General features: G+C 42.0%; 1 protein-coding gene across 1 annotated transcript in view; it reads right to left on the bottom strand.

The window, feature by feature from the left end:
- SNTG1 (syntrophin gamma 1) overlaps window positions 1-12,099 on the bottom strand; it is a 237,163-nt gene that overhangs the window by 108,739 nt on the left and 116,325 nt on the right. The window contains exons 5-6 of the mRNA XM_060277843.2: window positions 6,367-6,419; window positions 2,768-2,902 (exon numbers count right to left, since the gene is read on the bottom strand). Of these exons, the coding sequence (XP_060133826.1) occupies window positions 2,768-2,902; window positions 6,367-6,393 (162 nt within the window). The 5' untranslated portion in view covers window positions 6,394-6,419. The remainder of the gene's footprint in view (window positions 1-2,767; window positions 2,903-6,366; window positions 6,420-12,099) is intronic.

The raw sequence follows: 12,099 nt of genomic DNA, 5'->3' as shown, positions 1-12,099 counted from the left end.
AAATTTCTAAACTAGAAAATGATACTTTAGTCCTCTTACATGGAAGTTATTTCCCTGTTCACTGATGATTGATATCTTCTTCTCTTTTTTTAGAGAGAGAGAAGGTGATAATGGCACTTTGCACATGTGAAATGGCGCACTTTCCTAAATATGTGCTATGTAAGTCCTACCGTGATGAAAACAGCACTACCCACAATTACACCGAAAGTTTCCTAACCTAAAATGAATACAGTGGATACAGTGATAAATGGCAGTGGGTTAATTCCATCTCAAAAGTGTCTCTGAGTGGACCATTTTACTCTCTCCATATGTGTGGATGGTTGTCATTCATTCCCATGAAAGGAAAAGAAAATACTACATTTGGAGATGCTGTATGGTTAGGATAATTGTGCTAGATATAGTGTCAACGAAAAGCCTCTGATCAGACTCGTGTAGAAAGAAGCCCTCTTCACCACAAGAAATAAGTTTTAAAGCTTTCCTTGTGGTGAAGAGGGTTTCTTTCTACAGAAGTCTGATCAGATACTTTTCATTGACACTATATCTAACACTTGGTTTTTAAACATTTAGTTACAAAACAGTAACTCTTGCAGAACAACCAAATGCTACATTGTGTATTAGTAATGAGTTCCAATCTTTTAAAGTCCAGTAAGTTCCTTCCCCTGATCCCACAGTAAGTAAGTGCGGCTTAAAAGCAAAGGTTTTCTGTCCCTCTGCTGTAACACACACAGAGACACCACTCAAAAAAACAACAGGGCAGACTGTTTCCCTGCACGTAGCACAAAGCACAGAGAAGCTCAAGTTATGAGTTAGGAAAAATACGTCATCAGCCAGTCGCAAGACTCAGCCTGCCCCACCCTAGAGTGGAAAACCACCAGCCCTCTGCAACAGGCGGTCCAACATTTTCAAACACATATAACATTTTATCTCCATTAAACTCATAACTTCAACAAATTGCTCCCAGTACCATGTGGTCTGACCTTCAGTGAAATTGATCCTTCAAGAGCAAGGGCTCACAATACATGTCTGGGAGGCAGTTATCCAATAAATGTGGGAGAAGCAAAGTTCAGCTATAAGGGTATAAATGTGTAATGCTAGAACAATTGTTCCATCAGTGAGCATTTCTGCTCGCCAAATGGAACAACCTCCCCTCTTCTGCCACCATGGACTGTTCTGGGGGTTCTTGCAACCCAAGGTTAGATGTGGGAGAGGCACAGAAAGTGCAGAGGAGGAGGAGGAGGAGGAGGAGGAGGAGGAGGAGGAGGAGGAGGAGGAGGAGGAGGAGGAGGAGGAGGAAAGCCCCATTGCACTAGCAGGAATCCTTGCACAGGCTTCTGCTAGCACACACCAGGTTGGTTGAATCAGACCCTCCATATATAATCACTAGATAATTATTTAAATAGCATACAGCAGAAATAGACAATATTTTGAACAAAGAGTCTTTTGGGATGAACCTAGTCATTTATAATCTCATCTCAGTTCCTCAGGAAATAAAGAAAAGGGCTCAAAAGTGTCAACTGTGACAATTGTTCTAGCAGAAAAAGTAAATCCCATGTTCACATTGATACATTATCTAATGGGTTGTGCATTTAATCTTCAGATAACATGCAGCCAGGCTAACCAAGCAGAGCACATCATTTGTTAACTTCTAAAACAATATTCTGGACATGTAGGCTGTAACACTGTACGGGAAATTAAAAATATCATGCATTTATGCCAAGGCATTATTTAAATATCATCTAGATATAAGTAATAGGTGTTCTGACATATTAAGAAAATGCAAATGGGAATGATAAATCCATTAGGTTTTTTTTAAAAAAAAAACTGGATATGATCTGGTTTGGTTTGATGCTCTTAAGCAACTCTTAAATTCTCTTTTGGTAGAGTCAATGGGTAACTCAGCATCAACATAAAGTTAGATAATGGATCAGAAAGAACAGCCTCTGAATAGACAACAGTGGGAAAATGCTATTCTCTCATGTCTAGCTTGTGGACTTCCAAGGGGCATCTGGTTGGCCCCTATGGGAAACAAGGTGCTAGATTAGACAAGTCTTTGGTCAGATCCAGCAGATTATATATATATATATATATATATATATATATATATATATATATATATATATCCATAACACTCTGCTCTTGGCATTAGAGTTCTTAAGCAACCTTAATACTTAATTATTGCAATGCGCTCTACATAGGAATACCTTTGATTGATGTGGACAGAACTACTATCAGCACATAACCCCAGAGCTCAAAAGTTTGCACTGAGTGCCTGGACACTACCAGCCCAGGTTCAAGGTTGTATTAATTTACAAGGTCCCTAAGAACTTGGATCCTTTATGCCCAATCATGGAGTCTTAAGGGGGGGACTCATGGCCACTGTGAGGGTTTTGTTTTTGTTTTGTCTCAGGAGTCCTGGGTTTAACCTGAGACCAACATAGCACCTAGTAGAGTTAAATCCCATTAAGTAAGCTATCTCATCCCACTTGAATCATGACTGTGAATTATATTAATTGAATGCTTCTTAGGACCATTCACTGCATTGATCTCCTGAAAGCTGCTCATATTATTTACACTGTACCAAAAAACACACCAGGAAGTACCATATCACTGCATTTCATGACTTCGATCTAGACTTGATTGTATCATTTCAAAAATTTGCAACTTTTCTTCATTTCAACACCCTCCAATGGAAGGCAAAAGTGAGTAGGGAAAGCTCAACGTACACAATGATTTTATTTTGAAAACTACTGAAGAAAATGATACTTACACCAGAATAGAAAGGTTCACCAGAGACACAGATCACGTCTTGCTCTTGAATCGTCAAAATATCTTTGGCTAAGTGCAGCCGCACTTTGAAAGGCTCCTGGTTACCATCCTGCAGCAAACAAATCCCTGTCTTTGTCTTCAAAGGATGAACAGAGAAAAAGGTTTCCTTAGTTTTCAAGCTGCACGCTGATTGTTCATGTTAGAGGATCGAAAGGATACTTTTTCTCTGATTGTTTTTTTGGAAAAGCTTTAACAGAGGCCAGCATATTCCCAAATATCTCTGGGTTATCAGTTGAAATGTCTATGGTTGTTAGTTGCAAATAGATATATTGAGACAATGACATTACAAAACTGATTACTAGCAACATGTATGGATTCTGGAGATTGATCCACTTAATAACACATATGGATGCTCAGTATGGATATGTCAACAAATGCTGCAAGCAAAAATCCCCCTTCACAATATCAATACACTTGTTTCAGTATCCAGTGTCAGAATGCATATGGGACTGAACCTTACACATTGCTTAATGGAAGGTGTCACCCAGGCAAACCTATGTGAATCTTACAGTCTCTGATTAATCCTAATTAGCTTAACTAGGATCACAGTAGAGCACTGAAACTGAAACACCATGAAGGATTCCGATCATACTGCTTTATGGTTATAATCCAAAAGCTCCTCTATGCACAAAAGCAAATCCATTCCAAGTGCTTATGAGTCATGGCTTGTATCTGCAGATTGGTTAACTAAAGGATGTCTAAATCCAGCTGGTCAGCTTGGACTAAAACAATGGCAAGAGGTGTACTGGGACAATCTGAAATGGATGATGCAGGTGATAGCCTAATGCCCCTAAAGGCTACCTTTTAATGTCCAGACATTATGTCCCTTCTGTTCCTATCTTTTTTTCTTATTTGAGAAGGGTAATGGGTAATTATTACATAGGCACATTTCTTCCTTGTGTGGCAGTTCATATGCAGTTCAGACAGTGGTAGTGTATCCATTTGATACCCTGCAAAAATCTCTGGTTTCAGTTATTTTCCTTCTCAGTATATCTTCGCCCCTAATATCCATTCATACTTTCCAAACCCAGGGTTGTAGCTAGGGTTGGCCAGGTTGGCCCCCGCCAAGGATGCAAGCTGAGGGGGAGGCACAAACATTGCATCGCTCTTGACACTGCTCCCCCTGCTTGCCCTGAAAGCAGCCTTTCAGCTGATGTGGTGACTGAGAAATGTCAGGTGAGACTCTTAATTTACCACAACCAAGTTGCTTTTCCCTGGTTCCTTGACCAATTTCCACCTGAACTGAACCACAAAATGGTGCCCCCTCCCCAGGGTGAGTGAAGATATACACCAGAAACAAGGGGGAAATAAAAAAAAAATTAAATTTGAATGTGCTGCTTCTGTGAATCCTGTCACCTGAGGCAGTCACCTCATTGTGCCTCATGGGTGGACCAGCCCTAATAATAATAATAATAATAATAATAATAATAATAATAATAATAATTTATTATTATTTCTAAACCCCCCCCAATCCGGCTGGGTCTCCCCAGTCACTCTGGGCGGCTAGGTGAATTTCCATTGTTCAAACTTTATGGCTGACTCCAGACCCTTTGCTCTGTTAATGGAGCTCAAGCAGAAGAACTGGGCAGCAGACAAAATCCTAATGAGTTATCCTAAAAAAAAGTTGTTTCTTTGCATTTTGGCTTCCTGACTTGTGGAATAAGAAAATCTTCAGTGCTTAAAATCACAGGTGTGGAGAAGTAATGAATAAAGGGAAAGGTGGGAGAACCATGCTTAATAACCACATTTTAATTCTATTATTGTAACTTCTTTCAGCCAAGCAAGGTTGGAGAGTGAGCAACAACACACCTATTGATTCATACCTAGGAGCATCCCAATAGCTCCCAATTAATTTGAGGGCTGCCTGAGATATTTATTTATATATTTATTTTTAAAGAAATGCTGAATCGTTTATACAGTCGTTTTGCTTTACTTGACTGCACACTTCTGACTTGGCTGATTATAAAATCTCTCGAGAAATTTTATAAAGAGAGCTTAGGGCAAGAATTAAGCAGCATGTAACTATACAGTAGACATAATTAAACATCACAACAAAATCAAAATAGAAGCCGGCATTGTAATGCACAAGGGCAGAGTTTATTCACAGTTTGAACAAAGAAGTCAAGCATGAAAAAAGCAAACCATTTACGGCAATGGACTGACTGATAGCACATGAGCAGAATAACCTAATTTACATGGAAAACTTTTAAAATGTAATAAGGCCCTAGTCGTCTTTGCCTTTTAGAAGCTACAGTTGTACAATACATCTTTAGATGATATCTTCATTTAAATACCATCCTTTCCTATCCCAATGCAGCATTGAAACACAAAAATAGGGCATTCTTTAGCACCAGAAGGTTAAATTATTTCAGATTTCATAAAGCCAAGCAAATATATGCTGGCCTGAAATACACTCTGCATAATGTTTTGATGTATTTTATTTTCACAAATCAAGATTTACTTCTCCTTCCATCATCTGCAGTTGCAGGCTAATTCAAATCAATTTGAAACCTCTGTTTTCACACAAACCTCCCTACCTCCCACTTGGGCTCATTGCCCCTCTAAGAACTGCATGGAAGGGAGAACTTAAAACAACCACACATTATTCTCCTCATAGTACTGCAATGATGGAAAAAGCTGCATTTCCCTTGCCCAGTACTTTTCTGCCAAAAGAGGAAAACAACTTATTCTGCTCCTGCGCTATGTATCCCCAGTTTTATACACTCAAGAATTGTGCTCCATTTTCTTCTGTTCCCTGAGCAGCATTATCATAGAATTGTAGGGATGGAAGGGACCCCAAGGGTTAACTAATCCAATTCCCTTCAATGCAAGAATAATTGTATTTATTGTATTATTGTGTAATTTCCTTTGAGATAAGTCCACTCAAATTGCAGTGGATTAGTTATAACTATTTCATTGTTTATGTGGGGTGTTGGGGGTGTTAGGGGAGGGTAGTACCTCTGGTGCGGGACACATCATGCTCATTCTGGAGTGCTTTGTGCACCTTTGGTCCCCGTTCCCCCCCCCCCAGCACTCAGCTCTTGCCTGTGGCTCTTAGAAGCTATTAGCAGCCACACCTCAGGAACGGCTTTCACTGGCCAGCTAAACCAGGTGAGTGTAGCCGGTGGGTCTCAAACCCTTGGTGAGTTGGGGTCTTCTACTGGAGGTGAAGACAGGCTCTGGCAGATTGAGTGGATGAAACCAATAGTGGGTCCAATAGCCAAAAACATGGTTTCTGCACAGGATGTAGAGGTAAGGAAGGGACAGATGGAGCTTGTCAACCTGGGAAGGTAGTGCATCTAGGAGAAGGAAAACTCTTATCCTAAATCTCTGCTGCCTTTTCTTTGGGAGAAGAAAAGGATAGGGAGTAAACTCTACACAAATCCGGAGTGGAGACCCTAAAACGGTTGGAATAACTCCCTCTGCCCTGTGAGACTTACTGGAAAATACAGTTTAATCTTCCTTGTAACAGCTCAGTTAATCCATATCACATTTATCATCAAAATAAAACACAATGATTGTGTGTGCATTTGATATTACCTCTTCACATGTAGTCCTGAAATCCATGTGCTATGGCACCAAGAGATATTTGTCTAAAAATAGGGGGGAAAGATTTTTATTAAAAGTAAGACTTATTGGCCAGTAAACACTATAACAAATTGTATATATTAAGCAGACACATTGGATTAGAAAGATGCTGTCAAGAGCAGGAATTATAAATTCTTAGAAGAGTATCAATTAGTTGAGGCAGGAATGGAGAATCCATGGCCCTCTGGATATTTCTGCACATCAACTTTCATCACCCACCCACGCTGCCAGCTTTGCCAAAAGTCAGAAGGAGTTGCAAAGCTTTGAAGAAATAAGCAAGACAGTTTCATTATATATGATTGAAGGATTCATTATATATGATTGAAGGATTTGTTTCCATGTATCTCTCAACACACCAGTCATTTAAAATTACTTTTCACTAGCAGCGACATCGCAATTCACAATTCCTTGGTTCTGAATATGATCCTCACCGACTCATACTGCTTGCCTTCAAAAACCTGAGTGTTTGCATATGTGAATGAAAGGGAGAGGGATTTTTTTCCCTTAGAGATTTTTTGGTGTGTGTGAGGGGTGGTGAGGGTAGGTTCTTAATTTTTTTCCAGTGGAAAAATTGGAAATTGGGGAGAAATTCTGGGAGTTGTGAAATATTACCCACTGTTTTATATTTTAGAAAAGTAAGAAAAAGCATAATTTTAAAATATTTGCATTAGCTGCACTTTACTCATTCAAAGGAGTTTATAATAACTAATAGTATGTAAAAAATTCAGGAAGAGGTAGGCTCCACTGTGGGAGCAGGGCCAGGGCGGTGGAGTGCTAGAGATCTGTTTAGTCAAGTTGCATGGGATCAATTCCAATCTGTTACCTCCGAGGATGTGGACAGGCTGCTTGGATGAGTGAAACCAACCACCTATCTCCTTGATCCTTGCCCATCCTGGCTTATAAAAGCTAGCTGAGAAGGGCTGGGTGATGGGCTTCGCCGGTTGGTGAATGCTTCTCTCTGTGAGGGAGCCTTCCCAGACCCGCTGAAAGAGGAAGTTATTAAACCGCTTCTTAAAAAAAAAAATCTTTATATGCGGCCAATATGGCCAACTATCGCCCAGTCTCAATTCTTCCATTCTTGGGCAAGGTGATTGAGCGAGTGGTTGCTGAACAACTCCAGGCACGCCTGGAAGAAGCAGACCATTTGGATCCCTTCCAGCTGGGATTCAGGCCTCATCATGGGACTGAAACTGCCTTGGTCACACTGGTTGATGATCTCTGGCAGGCTAGGGACAAAGGTGAGAGCTGTTTCCTAGTTCTGTTGGATGTCTCAGCAGCTTTTGACACCATCGACCATAAAATCCATCTAGAGGGGTTGGGAGCTGGGGGCACTGTTATACAGTGGTTCCGCTCCTTCCTCCTGGGCCATGTTCAGAAAGTGGTGGTGGGGGATGAGTGTTCAGACCCCTGGGCTCTCACTTGTGGGGTGCCTCAGGGTTCTGCCCTCTCCCCCATGCTTTTTAACATCTACATGCAGCCTCTGGGAGAGATCATCAGGGGGTTTGAGCTGGGTGTTCATCAGTATGCAAATGATACCCAGCTCTACCTTTCTTTCAAATCAGAACCAGTGAAGGCGATGAAGGTCCTGTGTGAGTGCCTGGAGGCGGTTGGAGTATGGATGGCGGCTAACAGATTGAGGCTGAATCCTGACAAGACAGAAGTACTGTTTGTGGGGGACAGGAGGCGGGCAGGTGTGGAGGACTCCCTGGTCCTGAAAGGGGTAACTGTGCCCCTGAAGGACCAGGTGCGCAGCCTGGGAGTAGTTTTGGACTCACAGCTGTCCATGGAGGCGCAGGTCAATTCTGTGTCCAGGGCAGCTCCATCTGGGATGCAGGCTGAGACCCTACCTACCTGCAGACTGTCTCGCCAGAGTGGTCCATGCTCTAGTTATCACCCGCTTGGACTACTGCTATGCGCTCTATGTGGGGCTGCCTTTGAAGGTGACCCGGAAACTACAACTAATCCAGAATGCGGCAGCTGGACTGGTGGCTGGGAGCAGCCACCAAGACCCCATAACACTGGTCTTGAAACATCTACACTGGCTCCCAATACATTTCCGAGCACAATTCAAAGTGTTGGTGCTGACCTTTAAAGCCCTAAATGGCCTCGGTCCAGTATACCTGAAGGAGCGTCTCCACCCCCATCGTTCTGCCTGGACACTGAGGTCCAGCTCCGAGGGCCTTCTGGCGGTTCCCTCATTGCGAGAAGCCAAGTTGCAGGGAACCAGGCAGAGGGCCTTCTCAGTGGTGGCGCCTGCCCTGTGGAACGCCCTCCCATCAGATGTCAAAAAGGAAAACAGCTACCAGATTTTTAGAAGACATCTGAAGGCAGCCCTGTTTAGGGAGACTTTTAATGTTTAATCGATTATTTTATTTTTCTGTTGGAAGCCACCCAGAGTGGCTGGGGAAACCCAGCCAGATGGGTGGGGTATAAATAATAAATTATTATTATTATTATTATTATTATTATTATTATTATTATTATTATTAAATAATCTACAGGTTGTAAAAATCACTCTGTACCTTAGACTAGTAGTACTCAAATCCTATTTTGTAAGATTAAAGGTGGGCATTTTGTGCTTTTTTAAGATTTGAAACAATTTGATGTGTCTCTTGGACCCTCCAGGTGCCCTTTTTATTTCACATTCATGATAAACTGTGCTCATGTTACTGGTGCGCAGTCACATGTGACCCTACTTTCATTACTTTTTGCACCTGCCAAAGTTGTGGGGAGGTCACACAGCTTCACATAAGCACCAGGTTCCACCCAACTTGTGGGGAGCAACATTTGCGTGCGATGTCATGTGGTGGAAGCAGGCCACAGAGAGGTCCAGTGTGCTTTCCATATAGTGAAACCATCTTAAAAAGTTACTTTTAGGATTGAGATAAAGGGTTCTATGAATATAGCTTGATTCCAACCTGATTTCAGTTTTAGGTACAGTGGTACCTTGGCACTGGAAAGGCTTGGCTCCCGAACAAATCGGCTCCTGAACACCGCAAACCCGGAAGTAAGTGTTCCGGTTTGTGTATGTTTTGTGGAAGCCGAACATCTGACGCAGCTTCCAATCGAGTGCAGGAAGCTCCTGCAGCCAATTGGAAGCCACACCTTGGTTTTCAAATGGTTTCGGAAGTCGAATGGACTCCCGGAACAGATTAAGTTAGAGAACCAAGGTACCACTGTAGTTTAGGACGATGTTCACAGCAGATAGTGGAGCAAGAAAGTATAATTTGTTTTGGAAAGGGGTTAGCAGTTCCAAACAAAGACTTAATTAACTGATCTCACTTTCTTCCTACTGAAAAGAACTCAAAAGTTCAAAAGTAGCAAACTCATTTAGCTTATCTCAGATGGCATATGTAAACAAAACAACACATGATGGGCAGCTTGGCAATAAAACCTGAAAATCCCTTGGTACAGCAAGCATTTATTCAATACTGCAAAAATATTTTTGAATGCTTGATTAAAGTGTGCTTGTTCTACAGGGAAATCAATAACTACACTCTAATAGAACCTCTTAGAGACAAAGCTATTCTACTTCATTTAAAGTAACACAGAGATCAGATCAGATGCCTTCTGTGTTTCTATAATGCCATTTCCCTGTGGCTTAGAAACTACATATTTTTTAAAAAAAATAACTGAAAATACTTTTATAATATTTATAAGAGAATGAACAACAGGAAAGAGGAAATGGCTATTACATGTTGCCATGCTATATGCACATTTTATATCTATAGAAGGTAATGTGCAATATAACAGCTTAAAAGGTCTACACCAGGCATGGCCAAACTTGGCCCTCCAGTTGTTTTGGGACTACAACTACCTACCATCATCCTTAGCTAACAGGACCAGTGGTCAGGGATGATGGTTATTGTAGTCCCAAAACAGCTGGAGGGCCAAGTTTGGCCATGCCTAGTCTATACTGCCATCCATATGTACTTTCCCTGGTGTGGCTGTTAAGAGACAGATCTACAATCTGAAGCTCCCAGTCCAAATCTCCTCTGAACTCAGCAGGGGGCCTTTGGCAAGTTACGATCTCTCAGCACTCTACCTACTCTAGCTCAGGCTTCTACTGAGTTGCAATTTATCTGCTTCTGCTTTTATGCTGGTGTGTGGTATTTTAACTCACAACTGTTTCTGAAATTATTTGAAATGAAAAACAAAGTAGAAATCCTTGTAGTAATAATCAAAAGTGATAAGACTGAACTACTGAATAAAGTTGTTGTAAAGATGACCAATTCATATATGTCAGGGGTTGGCCAGCAGCCATGGGTACAATGACACAGCTGAGCACTTCCCTCGCGGCTCACAAAGCCTCTGAGCCAGTCTCCACCCTCCACTTACTGCCTCATGGATCATGAAGTGGTAAATGTGTGTGGTTGCCTTTTCTGCCTTTGACAAATACATATAGCTGGAGTAGGAAATTGGAAGAGCTCTTTCCCACTTTCTCTTTCAGTTTATGTGTCTTTGAAGGCTCAGATTAAGTCTGCTGAATCCAACCTCACACAATCTTTTGTGGAATGCTCTCTTTAGGGAGGCTGACCTGGCAGCAGTGGAGCAAGCCAATCGGGCGCCTGGGGAGGCATGCATGCCCTGCACTCAGGGGGCCAGCTGCCCGCGGGGTGAGCTGGGGCAGAACGCTCCGCGGGGCCTCCGAGGAGTCTGCCTACCTCCTCCCACTCAGCCGCACTACAGCTGGGGGGGGGAGGCAGTGGGCGGACTGTTTGGGGCAGCCTGTGAACACTCAAGCCACCGTGTCACTCCCAGGAGAGATGCATGGCTCAGGTGCGCTGCAGGCCCCATGGTGAGTGCTGCCCAGCATTTTGTCACCCCCCCCCCAGTGGTCACACCCAGGGTGGCCCGCCCCAATCACAAACCCCTTCCTTCGCCCCTGTTACCTGGTGCCCTCATTGTATATTTTTAGGTGCCAGGAAAAAACATTCCTCTTCAACCAGGCCTTTGACTGATTAAGCAATCTACGGCTTTTTAAATGTTGTGTTGTGTTTTGTTCTTGTTTGTTATGTTATGCATTTTAAAACCAAAACTACCTATTTATTCTCACTGTCCACTATGATGGAATTTCACAAAATTAATTATGTTATTCTGTTCATTTCAATCAGAAAGCCCATCATTTCATATCAAAGGAAGCAATGCAAATAGGATGAGTAATCAAGTGCATATCATAGAGAATTTTTACCCTAGCTTTACATTTCTGTATAACAACAACAACAAGAAGAATAACAACAACAACCATTTATTATTTATACCCCGCCCATCTGGCTGGGTTTCCCCAGTCACTCTGGGTGGCTTCCAACAAAAGATTAAAAATACATTAAAACATCAGTTACAGGTAGGTAGCCGTGTTGGTCTGAGTCGAAGCAAAATAAAAAAATTCCTTCAGTAGTACCTTAAAGACCAACTAAGTTTTTATTTTGGTATGAGCTTTCGTGTGCATGCACACTTCTTCAGAAGACAAACATCAGTCATTAAAAACTTCCCTAAACAGGGCTGCCTTCAGATGTCTTCTAAACGTCAGATAGTTGTTTATTTCTTTGATAATAGAAGGGGAGTGTGTTGTATTTAAATGAACACCGCACATTTGCCCTTTGAAACAAGAATGAAAGAAAACGTATCACACCATTCATTAAAGCTTCCCCCAAACATAGAATGTCAGAAACTGCCCCACATTAA

This window comes from Zootoca vivipara, chromosome 8 (genome assembly GCF_965207765.1).
Source record: "Zootoca vivipara chromosome 8, rZooViv2.hap1.1, whole genome shotgun sequence".
Taxonomy (NCBI): Eukaryota; Metazoa; Chordata; class Lepidosauria; order Squamata; family Lacertidae; genus Zootoca; species Zootoca vivipara.
The sequence above is the reverse complement of the archived record's forward strand: the minus strand, read 5'-3'. Positions and strand labels throughout refer to the sequence as shown.